The sequence below is a fragment of the Ambystoma mexicanum genome, chromosome 1p (genome assembly GCF_040938575.1).
Source record: "Ambystoma mexicanum isolate Mex_15411 chromosome 1p, UKY_AmexF1_1, whole genome shotgun sequence".
Taxonomy (NCBI): Eukaryota; Metazoa; Chordata; class Amphibia; order Caudata; family Ambystomatidae; genus Ambystoma; species Ambystoma mexicanum.
The window spans coordinates 1,307,636,630-1,307,655,073 of NC_090921.1; the positions used below are offsets into that span (position 1 = coordinate 1,307,636,630).

Here is an 18,444-nt window from a genome sequence, read left to right on the forward strand (position 1 = left end):
GTGCTCCCAAACAGAATACTTAGCGTTCTTATGGTAAGGCGTGATGACGCTCCTGATCGCCTTAATCTGCTTTAAGGGGTCCTTAAGCAAGGCCCTTTTTGCCTTATTGGCCTTTTTGGTTCGGGTAACCCTTGTCCATTCTTCCTCGGACTCAGAGGCACTGCTCCCAGAGGTTCCCGTCTGTTCTTCCAGGTTTTCCCGGATTCTGCGAGCCTGGGAATGGCTGGCAGAATGTGGGGACCTGGTCTCCTGTGTCCTGCGCAGTTCAGAGGAGTCTTCAGATTCCTCCTTGCTGCCAGGATTTGATGGGTACCCCCTCCACTGACCTAACTGGGCAGAGGTTTTCAGGATGCCCTTAATGGGCCTACTCTCCCGGGGTTCCCCATTGAACTGTACTGTACTTGGGTGCCCATACCCGGATGCCCACCCCTCCATTCCTGAGTGGTACTGGCCTATGAGCCCCATACTCTTAGCTGGATAGTAATCTGCCATCCCTGTGGCCCTGTGCTCATGTGCGCCAGGGGACATGGGGGTGGCAGAGTCCAGGGACTGAGAGGTATGAGGGCCTCTGGTACTAGGGCTCCTGAGGTTATGCTCCGGAGTTTCCATTTCCCAGCGAACCTCATCTCTATCCGCCCCTGCTCCCTGTTGCAATGCAAGAGCCTGCATTTGTGCCTTCAGTTCCTCAGTTAAGGCCTTACTAGACTCTATCAGTCTCTCCTGCATCGCTACCTGTTGTTGGAGCCTATCATTGTGTTGCCAGAGGGCCTCATTTTCCCTCTGTGCTTCCTGGTTGGTCCTGGAGAACTGGGCCAGTCTTTGCTGCAGGAGGGTTACCTCCTGAGCTGTGTCCCTATTGGCCTGCTCCTTTCTTGCTAGAGCATCCTCTACCCTCCTGGTGTGCTCTAACAAGTTCTGGTGTTCTTTTTGGAGATCACCCAGTCCCTGGTGGGCCAGGTGATTTTCTTCCATTTTTCTTTTTAAATGGCAGACTTCCTGGCCTAAGGCATCTCTTTCCTGACTAAGAGCCTGCATTTGTGCCGCCAGGTCGTCCCTCTGCCTTTGAAGGGCACCAGCTTTCTGGCGTTCTTCATCAAACTCTGCCTGGGTATCCAGGTCTTTCAAAATCAGCTTGTTGCTCTCTACCTTCACTCTATCTAGATGACTTTGCAGGGTGGCTACCTGCTCCGTGCATGCCCTGTTAAAGTCTAATTGTTGCTCCAGCTTTTTCTGGCTCTGCAGTAAGGAGTCCAAACTGTCTTGGTGCTCCTTCTGCAGGGCCAGAAATCTGGTATCCTGGTCAGCCTTTTCCTGTTGCAGCACATCCATATCCTTCTTTATTTTAATGATGTGCTGCCTACTATCATCTTCTGACTCCTGGCTCCTCTGCAGCCTCTGCTCAGAAGAGTCCAGATCAGATTGGGCCTTCTGTAATGCCATCTGTTGCCTATTTGCCAGATTTTGGCTTTCAGCACATCTATCCTGCATGTCTCCCATATATAGGTACAGGTATGCTGCTATCCTGGCAATCTTATTGTGTTCCTCTTTGGCTTTAGGAGCCATATATAGTTCACTCAGGGCCACATGTAAGGGACCCTGATCTCTATATATATCTGACCCTGTTTCAGTGACCTGTTGTGTGATGGCCTGCAACCACGCATCCTGGCCCTGTTCGGTCCATTCACCTCTCACAAATAGCTTATGCAAGAGGTGCTCTCTGGCTATTTTCATGTCTACTAAGGTCGTCATTCTAGAGATTGGTCTCTGTCCTGATTTACAGAAGTTTGTATTTTATTTTTGCAGAACAGAACTTTTCTTGGAGTGTCCCTTTTGAGGAATGCTTCACAGCGTAATGCAGCGTGGTGATCCGACCGGATGTATGTATCCCGTCAGTTAGCACACTGTATTAAGCTGCACAAGTGGTATTCTAACCCAAACGTCCGGCTCGAGCCCCCAATTTGTAAGAGGATTCAATTCAGCACTACAGCTAAGTCTATGCCTAGTCTAGAATACAGAATGAAAACCCTTCTTGATATATCTTTATGTCCAGTTCATGCGTTCTGGATGACTACCCCTGTATAACACCCCTCTCTTGGAATCCCCCTGACCCCACTGAGCTAAGAAGTAGTTCTGTTTTGCAAGTTTAAAAGGTTTATTTGATAATTTAAAATAGATATATATATCACGCTTTATAATAATTAATAATTGAATAGCACACTTAATCGGATATGATAAAGATCAACAACGTAGAATCTGGCACTAGCACACTTCTTATAATCACTAATGAGTTGACATGAAATGGATAAGGTAGCACACTGGTAAATAGGAACAAAAGAAGAAGGTGGTACAAAATGCTTTATAGAGTTCAAATGGATGCAAGGTTGAATGAATGAAATGCAGTATAGAAATACTCAATATGATTTCAACAAAACAATGTAATCACTTTTCTCTGGCTATTCACTCCCCCCCTTGATGCAAGGCAAGGAAATGGAAGGAAACACACAGTTCTCAGAAATGCAATCAAATGTGATTCAGTTCACCCCGGCAAGCTTAGACAGAAGTTTAAAACACAGGCAAATGCTTTGATATGTGCTAGCAATGGATGAGAAATATGCTGGAAATGTTTTTAATTCCCTTTCAGAGGTTCAGGGTGAGTGGTATCTAGTTAATATTAGTCCAGGCTCACACTGGCAATGATGCAAGGATAGTTAGCAGGTTAAACGAATTTCTGGCAAATGGAAGGCAAGCAGCAGCAGTTTTTACATGTGAAGAAATTGCAAATCGCGGTAAAATTCGCGGATGCGTGTTCCGCGATTGCGGTAAAACTATAAGGGGTAGGAATGCGGTTCTAGGTTCATAGGAAAGCCACGATTCTAAGCTTTCAGATAAAAGTTATTGCAAGTCTCTAGCACAAACGGTCGCGGAGATATGAGCGATTTAATGAAGGTCGTTTTTCAGATTTGAAATTTTAAAGTTCAAAAAGACAAGTGCAGCTTGCGACTAGAAAATGACAAGTGACAGCTTTACAAATGACAGGTGACAGTTAGGAGGCAGTTCTACTTAGATTAAATAGATTGAATTATATTATTTTAACTAAGAGATTGGTTCTGCACAGTTTTCTAGGTACTCACACTATATTCTTGAGTGAAATGGGCCTCGCCACGGATCTGGTCAGGGTTTTAAACTGGACTCTGGTCTGGTCTGGTCTGGCCTCTGCACTTCACAGTGATCTGGGTCAGCTCTCTCTGCTGGTCTGGGTCTCTCTCTTTCTGGATCTCTGGTCTCTAGTTCTGGATAGATTGAAGTCTCTAGTTTGGCTCTCTGGAGGTTTGATGGAGGTAAAGTCTGGATTTTTCCGGCAGAGCGTCCCGCTGCAGATGGATTTGGAAGGTCTCTATCTGTCCTGTCTGTCTGCTTTTATGTGTTTAGAATGTGGGTGTGTTCTAGCATCACTGACCCTACCTCTCTCTCAGCTTCTAATTGGTCAAACTTCCATTTCTTATTTGATTGGGGAATGAACTGTGAGTCAGAGGGATGTCATTTTATGGCTTGCAGATAGGACACTCCTCTGTCAGATTGCACACATTCTATATTTGATAATAAAAGACATATTTCAGAGTTACACAGTTGTTTGAAATTACATATACATGGTGTGGCTGAATTTAGCCATGTCTCTGTCCAAATCTGCTGTTTCTAAGAGCTTGCATTCAGAAATGGCAGATATTTCACTTTTTAACTGATTTTTCAATTTCTGACATTGACCCAACTTTACATACATGTGTGCAGGGAGTATGGACATTAACTGAAGAAGTTTCAGATTTTTAACATGCATACAGTTAGAGTAATATCCATTTTTCCGCTAAAACCCCCCTGAACATGCCACTGGGTCGAAAAACCTCTTAAAATGTGGGCAGAAAAATCACAAGAATTATGGTATCATTTATAAAATTTTCACATGTCCGCTCTATGAGTTATTCATCTTTTTAAAGTTATGTTCTGGCTCCAAAGGGGTGTGGTTTCCCAGGTCACATGGTATAGAAACCAGTCTTTCCAGTTTCTGCCAAGCCAGCTTGCTCTCACAGGCAGTGCTCCTCCCAGCTCCTGCCAAGAGGAAGCTACATTTTACGACTGCGGTAATAAAAACCTTTGCCTGAGTGAAGAGGGCTTTGTTCACTCTCTTGCAGAGCACAGGTAATTCAATTATCAGATAGATGGCATATCCTTAGTGTGGGCAGCAAAAGGAAGGTTGGCCTGGGAACACAGTGGTGACTCAAATTTCACTCCTGATGGGGGTAGTTGCCAGGCAGAATCAAGTTCCTTAAGCCAGACTTTCAGCTACTGTCATGTTATTTGTTGCTTTTTAAATTAACTTGCAATTTTACACATGCAGCTAGAATGCTGATTCTAAGTGCAAAACTATGACATTTAAACAGTTACAAAGGCATGTGACACCAAACATAGGTCACTTATTTAATCTAAACATTTTCGATTTTAGTGTCTTTAAATCCAGTGCAACTTAAACTGCTGACTCCATAGCTCAGCCAGTTTTGTTATAAGCATTGTTCTGGGCTCTTCATTTCCCAGATTTTGTAGGCACACAAAACTCCATTCTACCAAATGTCTGCTGGTGTTCAGTGAATATTTTGCACATATTGCAATGTTTGAAATAGGCACTTTGGCTTGCCTTCAGAGAAACACAGGGTGGTTTTAAACTGCCGGCTTTTGGATAGTGGTGAGTACTGGTACTGCACCCATTTTTGGGATTTAAGAAAATGAATTCCCCACAATTCTAGGTTGCATTTGGCAATCAGCATTGCCATTCCCAATGGTTTCAGACTACTGTGCGGGTAGTCCAATGGTGGTTTTAGGCAGTGTCCTTCTGTGCCCATAACATCGGCAAAAATGGGTGGCAGCCTATTCTTCATGCATTTCCCTGCGCATTTTCTGGGAAGCTCTGGCCATCATGATGTTTTCCATGTCAGTACTGCACAGTTTTGAGGTACGGCTCGGATGCATGGGTAAATACATCCCACAAGCATTGCATGGATATCCACCCCCAACGTGAGGGTGTGGAGAGGTGAGGGAGGATCTTGTTAAGTCGTGGAATATGTGAGTAGCAAAGTGGAGGACTTTCCTTAAAGGAGAGTAGAGTAGCAGGGGAGACCAAGGAGGTTGCTCGAACAATAGTCACAATTTCTGAGGACGATGGTGGAGATGAGTCACTATGAAAGTGGGCTTTGAGGTTGTGAGTCTTGGGAGAAAGGAGTGAGGATTTCAGGAGGTAATTGGGTAGGGTTGGAATTGGCAGTCAATCCTGGGAGATAGGTAATAACTGCCTACAAGGAGTTGAGCAGAAGGAAGGGTAAAGCCACCCAATGATGGGTGGTTGTGAGGCTGCTGTTGATGGGATCTGAAGTATAAAGGGTGAAGGATGGAAAGTGAAGAGGTGGTCGTGATAGCCAAAGCATGAGACCAGTTTGTCAAGAAAAGAGATGAAGAGAGCAAAGAGGAGGGGCCCATGGACGGTGCCTTGGAGGACACACATCAGGAAGGGTCTGGATCAAGAGCTGTTCAAGTTCCAGGAGGTGGAGAAGGAGTGGTCAGAGAGATGAGAGGTCACCTACGCAGTGTTCATGAACCAAAGGTAGGAAACTGCTTGGAAGAGTGACGGATGGCCCACGCTGTCAAATGCTGCGGAGAGGCTGAGTAATGTAAGGATGGAATACAGGTGCGAGTGCTACGCAGTGGTTCCTAGACAAGTGGACTGTTTACTCCAGGAGCCCGAACGGAAGGGTTCTCCGAGTGAGTGGGGCTCATGGTAGTTATCTGTGCAGTTGAATGCTACCCGCTCATGGATTTTAGAGAGGTGGGGAAGAAGAGTCTCTGGTTTATGGAAGGAAGGGTTGTTAGGGTTGGCCGTGGTTCATTTTAATATTGGGATGGCCCTGGCTTTTTTAGGCAGGAAAGACACTGCTGGAGAAATTGAAGAGGGATGAGCGGTAGGAGGTTGTGATAGGTGCCAGGTAAATGGTTGGGGTGCACTGGAGGTATTCTCCCAATTTCCATCTCACCTTCACACCTCTTGGCCAGTGGTGTGGGCACCTGAGCACTTGGACCATCACTACGAATGTATCTTTTACCATCCATGGCAGCGGTGCAAGTATGTGGTCATTGTGGGCACACCATTGCAATTGTGGCAGTAGCTGATTCTTATATGGCACTAGTTGGCAATACCAGTCATGGGATGCAAGCCCCACATTGCCAGATGATGACAATAGTGGGCAAATGATGAATGCCTGGCAAAGAAGTCCAAACTATTGGCTTTGTCTAAGCTTGTTGCGTCGCGCATCTAATACAATTGTCTGAGTGTCTCTGTTTAGCTGCATTTCTGGCTCAGCCAGAGTATAGCTTTCCCGGTCCCTTATGATCGAGATTCGTACTTAGGAAAATTCTAAAGAAGAGAAATTGCATTATGTAAATAGATCTATTTCCATTTAACAGCTCTGCCACCATGTAGTGTCTGAAAAGGTACAGATCAAACACATAATGTACCAGTGTGTGCTCGTCCTTCAGCACACCCTGCGAGTAAAATCACTCGCAGGCTCTCCTGTTTGTGCACGTCTGCCATTTGCCACTTTAAGACCCTGGAGGGTGAAGTAGCCCATGAAAGCTCGCTGTCCAGCCTCGGCCCATGGTGTGACGTTTTCTAAACGTCCTCATTCTTCTGTTTGCACCGTGCATTTAGCTAAACGTCTTCCTGCAGCTGGTGCTTTAACTTTGATTAATAATCCATGCACTGTGGTTTTAGCTGAAGGTACTCATGCAGCCTGAGCGGTCACTTTGGCACATTGTCCTGCCTCCACCCGCATTGTGTCACCTTGGCTGAAAGTTCACCCTCAGCCTGTGCTGTAGCTTTGTCACATAGTCCTTCCCATCGCTGACCTGCTCTGCTATTTTGGCTCATAGTCCTCCCACGGCCAGTGATGTGGCTTTCAGCTCATAGTCCTCGCTTGCCCTACGTTGACACTTTGGCTCATAGTTTTCCCTTGGGCTGTGCTGTCACGTTCACTGAAATGCACCCCTGCCTTCTCTGTGTCTTTGGCTCATAGTTCATATTTGGCCAGGCCCCTGTCTTTGCTCATGGTCCATCCATAGACTGCTTTGCTTTGACATTGGTTTATCATCCACCCTCAGCCCATGCTATGCTGTAACTTTGGCTCATAATCCACACTAAGACTGTGCTATGCTATGACTTTGGCTCATAGTTTGCCCTCAGACTGCACTATGCTGTGACTTTGGCTCACAGCGGCCCTCAGAATGTACTATGCTGTGACTTTAGCTCATTGTCCGCCCTCAGACTGTGCGATTCTGTGACTTTGTCTTACAGCCTGCCCTCAGAATGTACTATGTGTTGACTTTGGCTCATTCCCCATCCTCAGACTGTGCTATGCTGTGACTTTAGCTCATTGTCCGCCCTCAGACTGTGCGATTCTGTGACTTTAGCTCACAGCCGCCCTCAGAATGTACTATGCTGTGACTTTGGCTCACAGCCGCCCTCAGAATGTACTATGCTGTGACTTTGGCTCACAGCCGCCCTCCGAATGTACTATGCTGTGACTTTAGATCATTGTCCGCCCTCAGACTGTTCTATTCTGTGACTTTGGCTCATTGTCCGCCCTCAGACTGTGCTATGTTGTGACTTTCGCTCATTGTTTTTACAGATCTCATCACTGTCAGGAGAAGTTCATCCATGTTTGTGGAGGTGGTCAGCAGTGCCGGCTTTGCCCTTCAGTACGATTTCAAGGGTAACCGGCTCTATGTGTCCATGGACGTTTCCAGAAAGGACACCACCAAAGGATTGTGCGGGACTTTCAATGACAACCGCAATGATGACTACATGTGAGTACCTGCATGGCGCCTACTCTGGCTCAGCACTTGCTGGCTTTCAGTCCAGGGAGTATTCTCAGGCTGAGAAACTGCTGTCCGCAGTTGTTTGCCTCAACAACGGAAGAGTATTCCCTTGTAGAGGAAAGCAGAGTCATGCAGGGAGCGCAGACCCGGTCCATGATGAAACAGGTGCAGGTAGTGTTTAGGTACCTGTCCTGTAGAAGGGAAAGGAATTCAAACAGCCTGGAAAAGACTCACTCACCAGAGAACAGCACCAGGCAGTGAGGGGCCGGGGGGTATCTCATTCAGTAGAGAGCAGTCCCAGGAACCAGGGCAACTGGAGTCATTGTGCTGCAGTCTCAATGAATGGAAAGAGGTTCAAGTCTAATAGACAGCAGTCCCAGTGAAAAGTTCAGGCACACTATTCTCAGGTGGCCTGAGGTTTGACACACAATTGTAAGAGGGCATTTGCTATGGCGTTTGTTTCTTCTGAAAGGGACCTGTTTACTATCTTCTGTGATTATGCCCTCAGTTGGTGCCCCCAATGCATTTATGTTCCCCTCTTTGGTATGCTCCTGGGTGGTAACCCAATACAATAATGTCCCCCACTGTCATTATGCCCAAGACTGTGCCCCAAAGCATCCTTGATCCCCACTGTCATTATGCCCAAGACTGTGCCCCAAAGCATCCTTGATCCCCACTGTCATTATGCCCAAGACTGTGCCCCAAAGCATCCTTGATCCCCACTGTCATTATGCCCAAGACTGTGCCCCAAAGCATCCTTGATCCCCACTGTCATTATGCTCAAGACTGTGCCCCAAAGCATCCTTGATCCCCACTGTCATTATGCCCAAGACTGTGCCCCAAAGCATCCTTGATCCCCACTGTCATTATGCCCAAGACTGTGCCCCAAAGCATCCTTGATCCCCACTGTCATTATGCCCAAGACTGTGCCCCAAAGCATCCTTGATCCCCACTGTCATGATGCCCAGAACTGTGCCCCAAAGCATCCTTGATCCCCACTGTCATTATGCCCAAGACTGTGCCCCAAAGCATTGTTGATCCCCACTGTCATTATGCCCAAGACTGTGCCCCAAAGCATCCTTGATCCCCACTGTCATTATGCCCAAGACTGTGCCCCAAAGCATCCTTGATCCCCACTGTCATGATGCCCAGAACTGTGCCCCAAAGCATCCTTGATCCCCACTGTCATGATGCCCAGAACTGTGCCCCAAAGCATCCTTGATCCCCATTGTGATTGTGCTCCTGCATGGTGCCCCAATCCACGTTTGTTCTCCGCTGTGATCAGTGGCTGATGCCCCGCTGTCTCACTCTTGGATGGTGCCCAATGCATTTGTTTTTCCCACTAGATGTACCCCTCATGTGTCAACTCCCCTCTTTTCCCTGTCTAACCAACTTGCCTCAAAAGCACACACTCCCTTGCACCACACACGCACAGACCCCTTCACGCATGCCTAGCAGTACCACCCTAATATTATCAGAGCTAGGCCAACGCTAAATCATTTATTTTATTGAGCATTTGTAAGGCGCTTTACACAGCAGAACTGTGTTTCAAAGCGCCACAAGATCTGTCACACACCCAGATCAGCAGCTAATTCGGGATCACAGGGCTGCAATTTATCAGAGCTTGGGCTCTCCTTTCCGAGTGAACAACAAGCAAGTGCCAGCGTCACATCCCTGGCACCACATTGGCACTCAGGATTCGGGTACCTCTAGCGGCATTCATCCACACTTCAGGTTTCTCAGCCACTTCCCTCTCTGTCCCAATAGCAATCCCCACCCTCTCTTTTCTAACAAGTCCACATGAACGGGGGCCACCAGCAAGACCTGGGGAGCATGTACTTCCTAGCTGTTGATGCTCTGTCTGTCCATTTGCAATGTAATGCTTTCCATGCATAAACACAAACCACAATCTTTGGAATGCAATTTATAATCCAGTCCATCACCCAAGTTTCCTGCACAATACCACTTACATCAAATTGCACTACACTACATACTAAATCTGAATTAGTTTCACAAACCTTTCTGAGGCGCACCTGAGATCTGTCGCCTGTTTATAAGGATGTGTTTGTCATGACATGGGATCAAAAATTGCATTAAGTTTGACACACTGTATCTTAATTTAGTCTTGCACACTATATGAAACTGCCCAAAATTTGGCTGACCGATTACTCCTTATAGGCTGCACTGCTTCTGGCACACAAGCTGTGACTGCATTCGTTCTGGCACTTTATGACAAGGCTGCACTGCTTCTGGCACACAAACTGTGACTGCATTAGTTCTGGCTCCTTATGACAAGGCTGCACTGGTTCTGGCATGCTATCCGTGACTGCATTGGCTCTGGTACCTTATGATAAGGCTGCACTGGTTCTGGCACACTAGCTTTGACTGCATTAGTTCTGGCACCTTATGAGAAGGCTGCACTGCTTCTGGCACACAAGCTGTGACTGCATTAGTTCTGACACCTTATGATAAGGCTGCACTGGTTCTAGCACACAAGCTGTGACTGCATTAGTTCTGGCACCTTATGATAAGGTTGTACTGGTTTTGGCACACTAGCTGTGACTGCATTAGTTCTGGCACCTTATGATAAGGCTGCACTGGTTCTGGCATACTAGCTGTGACTGCATTGAGTCTGGCACCTTATGACAAGGTTGCAATCGTTCTGGCCCACTATCAGTGACTGCATTAGCTCTGGTACCTTATGATAAGGCTGCACTGGTTCTGGCACACTATCCGTGACTGCATGAGGTCTGGCAATTTATGATAAAGCTGCACTGGTTCTGGCACACTAGCTGTGACTGCATTAGGCTTTACACCTTAGGATAATGCTGCACTGGTTCTGGTACACTAGCTGTGACTGCCTCAGCTCTGGCACCTTATGACAAGGGTGCACTGGTTCTGGCACACTAGCTGTGACTGCAATCGTTCTGGCACCTTATGATAAGGCTGCACTGGTTCTGGCACACTAGCTCTGACTGCATTCGTTCTGGCACCTTATGATAAGACTCCACTGGCTCTGGCACACTAGCTGTGACTGCATTGAGTCTGGCACCTTATGACAAGGTTGCAATGGTTCTGGCCCACTATCTCTGACTGCATTAGCTCTGGTACCTTATGACAAGGGTGCACTGGTTCTGGCACACTAGCTGTGACTGCAATCGTTCTGGCACCTTATGATAAGGCTGCACTGGTTCTGGCACACTGGCTCTGACTGCATTCGTTCTGGCACCTTATGATAAGACTCCACTGGCTCTGGCACACTAGCTGTGACTGCATTGAGTCTGGCACCTTATGACAAGGTTGCAATGGTTCTGGCCCACTATCTCTGACTGCATTAGCTCTGGTACCTTATGATAAGGCTGCACTGATTCTGGCACACTATCCATGACTGCATGAGGTCTGGCAGCTTATGATAAGTCTGCACTGGTCCTGGCACACTAGCTGTGACTGCATTAGTTCTGGCACCTTATGACAAGGCTATACTGGTTCCGGCACACTATCTGTGACTGCATTCGTTCTGGCATCTTATGATAAGGCTGCACTGGTTCTGGCACACTGCCTCCAGGAACATGTTTCTTTGAGGGAGCTTTCATTATTATAAACTATTTCAAGGGGATCTTAGTTCTGCTACATCATTTTAAAGAAGCTTCCACTCTGACATTATATTTCAAGTCTGCATTAATTCTGACACACTATATTCATGGTGTGCTCTTTGGCACACTATTTAGAGTTTTTTTTAGTTATGACGCACTATTCTAAGTTCACCTTAATTCTGGCGCCTTATTTTAAAGTGACTTGCATATTGGCACTCCATTTAAAGGTAGCGATCAGTGTGACACTGGGAATGAGTCCAGCTGCTGCCCTTTGACTGCCGGACTACCACCAGACTACCAGCTCTGCACAGTTTGCTGTTCAGCCGAGTAAATGCCCCTTGTCCTCTTTCTATTTTAGGAGCTCTAACGGCATGCTCGAGACGGTGTCCTCGTTATTCGCCTTGTCTTGGAAGATACACCAGTACTGTGACGAAAGAAGGAACACTCCAGAAAATATAGGTAAGTTTCAAGACCAGTAGGAACGCACAGTTATGGTTTGCGAGAAGGTGTCCTTGCTGGCGCAGGCAGTCAAGACGGGTCTTTCCCAATCAGGGCACCGAAGGCTCCATGTCATGTGATTACCGGTTTGTACAGAGGTGTACATGCATTGCTGAGAGTAGTATTTCCCCTTATGAGGCAGCACAAACTCCCTCATGAGATATAAGAAGTTGCGACCAAGGAAGCAGGCGAATAAATCCCATGCAATTAAGGAACACTGAAGGGCCTTCTCCTCACAGTCTTTGGCCCTCATTAAATGTTTGCTCGTATCCTGGTGACAATACCACTAGGATACCGGCAAACGTTAATACTGTTACCGGCGCCTGATCTACTGGTATTACCGACAGATTACAGGTGCCAGTGAGGGTATGGAAATCCCCTTTCTATGGACTCCCATAGGACTCCATGGGGGGATTTGCTGGTATTACCGGTATAAAAATATTAAGTACATAGTTGCCCACTCTTTGGTCCTCACTCTTGCTATAAAAAATATGTTGAAAGGTACTTCAATGTGTTTATTGGAATACTGGAGGATTTCTATTATTATTGTTTAGGAATGCTCATGTTCTATTCATTTACTTACTTGTCATCAGTTACTTGATATGTGAGTTGGCCGACACGTGTTTTGCACATACTCCATGCTTTTTCAAGAATTCAACAATTGTTTCCAAACAAAAAAAAATGGAAGCATGATAACTAGGAGGCCCATTGCCGTCCTGAGGTTCCAACGAATGAGGAGCTCTGTACTTGGTACTAAACAAACCCAAAGCTATAGCATTCGGCACCTAAATCTTGTTTGTGATACAAAGTCAATCAGATCAGACTCCGTAGAATGGAAGCTTACCTCAATGTAAGGAATGGCAAACGGGTAGGGTCAATTTGGCATCACATAAGACAATGGATTTGAGTCCCCAGAGGTGAGATAAGTATGAGTGGCCCTGGAGAGGGAGGAATGGCGTTTAACGAGGATGTTGATTGGATACCGTCAACATGTCACAGGAATGAAATGCAGTGTTTTAAAATATTGAACTAATATAAAAATGATTATTCTTCATAGCGAATCACAAACTCTATATCATGTTAACTCCCATATAAATCTTGCAACCGTAAATGTTTAAGTTCCATTGGTGAGGGAGGAAAAGAGAGCAAAACTGAAGGGAGGAGAGAGAGAATTAGAGAAGGAGGATGGAAAAAGTCTAGGAAAGGGTATAGTCTGGGCCAGATTGTGTCACTGTGCGTTTGCAGAGGTGTTTCTGAGTCTATTTCATTTACTGTTTTTATCTCTATTGCTCATTGACCACATATCGCTAATGATGCTGTTGACTTGGGAGTGGTCAGTGGCATGTGATGAAAAGTGGCACTTATTTGTATGACTGAAAAGGTGCCAGTACTTCTTAAATCAGTTTTAAAACCCTTGATACTAGTCACAGATATCTTTACCCACCACACCACCGACATCCTCCAGAAAGTACAATGCAGCGGAAGATCTTGCCGCTTGTTCTGAACAGTATTCCTCAGATGACACAGCCATTTTGTTTTCCCTCCACTGCAGACAGGATGGTTGCCGCCTCCGACACTTGTGACAGCTTCCTGGATGAGTCCATCTTTGCCGACTGCCATGCCATCATCGAAGTTACAAGCTACAAGACCGCTTGCAGAAACAGCGTTTATTATGGAGAGGATCTCGGTGGCATGTGCTCCGCACTGGCAGAGTATGCGTACCAATGTGCCTGGGCTGGCATTACAGTGGCCTTCCGTTCCTCCTTTTCTGAATGCGGTAAGTCTCACAAGTGAACATTTATGTTTAGGAAGGCACTGAAGGCCAAGGATGGTACAAGTGTGTAAGATGCGCACGGATAAAGTTTGCGTCCCCCGGCAACTGTGAAAATGTACACTGTCCAACTGAGGTTCTACTACTGTAAACTATCTGATAAACAACTGAATAAAATTGGGGTCAGTTAAAGATCACTAGGTCCATTGACTGTTCGGTTCCATCTGCCTCAACACCATAGATGCTATTTAATCTCTAGGGCAATCTTTGCTTGCTCGCATGCTGTGGTTACTTCCCTAACCTAGGATATGTTTAGGGCTATTATTGATTTTGTCCTCACCTTCATTGCTGGAAGATGCATACTGATTTCTGTCACAATGTTATACTACTGCTCAACCTCTGCCACCCTTCTTCCCACTTCCAATGCTTCTCAGCTGTTGATTTAAAATGATACTGCATATTGAATGTGACCACCTCAGCTAATGTAGTTACATTTCTTGGTAATTTAATTTCTCTATCACATCTCAACTTCCCCTGCTCTCCCCAGACCTTATACTTTTTAGGTGCTTTAAGAGATTTCTCTGCAAGACATCTGGTGATGATGTGACTGCATCCATGATGGCCCGATGGGCCCAAAATGTCATCAATCAAAGTGAACCACTTTGCTCTAAACCTTAAGATGTGGAAGGAGCACAAAACATCTTTGTACAGTGCTGTCTAGTAATGATGCTCTGAAATGTCAAGTTCTAATCACAACTCGACTTTTGATGTCCGGCTCCAAAAGAATTCTGATTTTTTGATACCTTGGTTGTCCACAGCATTTCGTGTGCAGTCGCAAACTCCTGCTTCTGTTCAACGCTTTAAAGTTTCTTCTTCAAAAGTCTGCATTACATGCACATTTCATATTCTTTTCCCAACTCAGTTTAGAATGTTGGGTGCTGTTTCCAATTTCTTTGTTCCCCATTTGGAATTTTAGGATCTGTTTAAAAATGTTCTTTTTCAGTCTGCAGCTGATGTTATTTGGTATTGCACACGTAAACATAGCTACTAACCGCATCCTGTCTTAGGCAGAAATGGAGGCCACGCAGCTGTATAATGAATGTGCTACGTGTCACTGCTTTAGCTGCATCCCAGTACAAGGACTTTGAACACCAAAGTACTATGTTTCTTATCACACATGGATGGGCCTATATTAAATGCTTTGGTATTTACGCCTTTTGTGCATGTTATGTGATTCTATCAATTTTTGACACTCCACTGTTTGATTGGCCTCTTTTTCTGGAAAACAAATATTTATTTAAATTGTGAGCAACAATTTTAAGTTATTATGTTTTGTGTTGTTATACTTTGTATTTGTTTGATGGCTCATGTTTGATTCAAATAAACATATTCATCATCAAATTAAAAAGAGGTACAATGTCATTAGAAATATCCTAAATTAAACCCCCAAAATCGTCTGCACAAAATTACAGACCTGCGTGTGACATTTAGTTACCCCCTCCTACTGCTTCTTAATTCTGGTTCGCGTCATTGTTGTGCAAAAGTGTGGTATTGTATCGGACACAGGGGTTGTCAGAACCACGAGACATCCCACTTGAGTTCACATTTAAACCATCACTGATTGAACCTTGAGGAGATCGATGGTTATAGGGGGTCTAACAGAGGGAAATCTGAAGATCTAACAAGGATATGACTATGACGGGGTGAGAAGTGTGAAGTCTAATTGATTAGGAAGTCTGGAACCTTTGGCTCTGTAGATGTTTTGGACTACAACTTCCATACACCCAGCCAGCATATTATATGCGGTGGTATCAAGGGAACTGAAGTACAATGCCGAAGGGAGCAGACCCTGGGGATTATGCCAAATTCATTTTGGTTTTTTGAAAGCACCAGGCGGTTCGAATGACTACTATTTTGCTGACAGGAAAGCCAACCTCTGCTGCCAGTGAGCAGTAACGGGATGAACTAATCACATTTTTCCTAATTATACTTCGGTTTACTTTGTGATGCCATCCATGACCTTTCGGTGTTTGAGCCTTGAGTGTGTTATTGTTCGTTAGAGGGAATGCAGCTTCTAACTCTTTTGTTCTATTTTAAATTCAGAACTCAACTGTGATGACTCTCTGGTCCGTGCTACTTCCTGGCAGCTCTCCCACAGAGACTGTCGTGATTATTCCGACCAGCTTCTCCAGTTTCCCGCCACAAACTTGCTGAACGAGGTCTGCATCTGCCCCCATGATCAGTACTACGACTCAACTCTGGAGACCTGTGTATCTGGGTAAGTTCAAGGAATATGTCTGAAAAAAGAAGTGGCCATAGATCTTGCCCAAGCTTTTTCCCTTGTGCGCACATCTGGATCTGCACCAATGGCAATGACCTGATCCACGGCCACGTCAGCAGGGTTTCAGACAGCAGAATCCACAGAGACGACATTCCCTTGGGGCATGCTCTGGTATGGTGTGCTAAAAACGGTTTATGGTCTTTCCATCGAAAGGGCTTCCATCGAAACTCTTTCCAATGAAAATTTCCCATCTAATTCTTTTGCTGGGCAGTATAAAGTTATTTTATTGGTGATTTACACATGGGCACAACCATGTGGAGCTTCGCAGGGGACAGTTAGGGTCGAATAGAAGTCATTAAGGTGACAATACTGACCCTGTTCCATATTTTTTCTGTCTTTCAGCAATGACTGCCCCTGCTACGCCAACAGCCGTGCCTACAAAGTGGGTGAAATGGTCAGCTTTCCAAATGATAAGGAATGGTAAGAAACTGGGTAGTAAATATTCAATGCATTGTAACTACTTTCTTTATCTAATAAGTATCAAAGAAGCTGGTAGAAATGGCTGTTTCGCAAAGGATCAAATTATTCACATTCTTCTTTAAGGTGTTCATCATGAAATTAGCCAGTCCAACCGCTTGCCTTACAAGTAGGCAGCATTGAACCAGTCAATCAAACTTTATTTTGCACACAGACCTGATAATTAGCCAAAACGGGGCACATAGGAGACATTGAATTAGTCAGCTGTTCCTTAGGGTCACTGCCCCCAGGACATTTCTTGACTCTGCAAATGCCTGGCTACTGTCCAAACATGGATGTCAAATGCCTACCTTAAATTTAACCTAACCAAGACCGAATCTGTCATCGGTCCACCCAACAAACAACAACTTGTGCAATAATGGCTGCATGACATGTGTCTGGAAGGATTCATGCCATCAATATCTAGCACATTGATGGGGGAAATGCCCGCTCTACTGGGCTTGCAGACGCACACCTGGTGCCCCTCATAGCAGTACGCCACATTGCAGCCTGCCTCATTACAGGGCCCGCATGCTTCTCTTCCTCCCCATCAGCATCAGGATCATACACACACCTGCACGTACCACCGACAAAGCAGTCTCAAATGGAACACCAACATACTTGGTGGCTAAACTCCACACCCCTGGAGGCTCCTGCACCTCATATGTCAAAAGTATCTATAGTTGGAGTCAAAGCTAGCCCACAAAGAGAAGACTTGCAAGCAGTCCTTCTCCTGCCACGCCCGACCATCTGGAACTCAATCCCGGTAGAGGCTCAAAATGCCCCTACCATTCACCAGTTCTGCAAAACACTAAAAACATGGGCTCCTTCAACAATACTTGCCGGACAAATGAAAATCCCTCCGCCACAGAACTTCATTACTGCATAAAATGCCAAGCCAAATTCTGGCACAATCCTATTGTAAACAGCTCTCTTACTCTTGAGCCAAGTTTGCACTATAAACGATAAAATACAATTTAAAAGAAATAGTAATGGTGGAGTCTGGTTGTAGGGATGCTTTGTTCTTTTATGAGCCCTGCTTTGTGCCACAACAGAATCACTAGCCTGAAAACTCTTTCATGAGTCCTCCATGCTCTGATTGATGCACCAGACAGAAAACTATTGACTGTTGATGGAGTTAATTTGGCAAATTGAAAAAATAGATCCATTTAAGCAAATCGTCTGCCCAAGAAATGGATTGCAACATTAAGTGCCTCGTGCCACCAGGCACACAAAAGGATCCTCTGCAAGCCCTCGGATCAAAACTATGTTCCACCAGTGGGGATTGCTTTCCACCTCTTTCTAGAACCCACCCAGTCCACTGTCAGGCCAAACAATGTGGGGGCGGCTTTCATGTGGGAAACCCAACATTAACCTTGAGCAGAAAATCCTGATTTGCATCTACAGGATTCCAGTACTAGGAGAACGCTCTCCCCTTGTATCTTCACCTTTCTGACTGTCCTTGTCAGCGGGCAATCTTCATTCCGTGTCCCGCTCCTGCTATGAGTTCTTCACACGAGCACGGCACGGCATCATCAGTGTACATTGTTCTGGTGCAGGGTCACTCAGGTCTGTTTAGAAATCTGGAGGAGTCCCAACAGGCCTGTGACTCAGATTGGCTCGTGGGGAGGTATTCACCCGTAGGACGTGCCTAATATGTTTCTGCCTCCTGGTTTGCCTCTCTTTCAGAGGCGCTGACCTTCAGAGCTCTCAACAGATTAGTCGCCTCTGGCCTGATGGGGACAATGTTGTGATACCTGATGTCTGCACTTACCCTTGCACTTGCCACCAGCTGGCTGTACTTTACTTACTTATTTATTCTATTATCCCATGTACTGCACTGTCCCTTTGCCCTTCCCATGCACTGCGCAATC

At 45.7% G+C, this 18,444-nt stretch overlaps 1 protein-coding gene across 2 annotated transcripts in view; it reads left to right on the forward strand.

The window, feature by feature from the left end:
* The window catches only part of LOC138453396 (otogelin-like protein), a 132,997-nt gene that overhangs the window by 64,838 nt on the left and 49,715 nt on the right, over positions 1 to 18,444 (forward strand). For both annotated transcript variants that reach the window (XM_069606197.1, XM_069606206.1), the window contains 5 exons: positions 7,722 to 7,899; positions 11,863 to 11,963; positions 13,555 to 13,779; positions 15,877 to 16,051; positions 16,457 to 16,534. In XM_069606197.1, the coding sequence (XP_069462298.1) occupies positions 7,722 to 7,899; positions 11,863 to 11,963; positions 13,555 to 13,779; positions 15,877 to 16,051; positions 16,457 to 16,534 (757 nt within the window). The remainder of the gene's footprint in view (positions 1 to 7,721; positions 7,900 to 11,862; positions 11,964 to 13,554; positions 13,780 to 15,876; positions 16,052 to 16,456; positions 16,535 to 18,444) is intronic.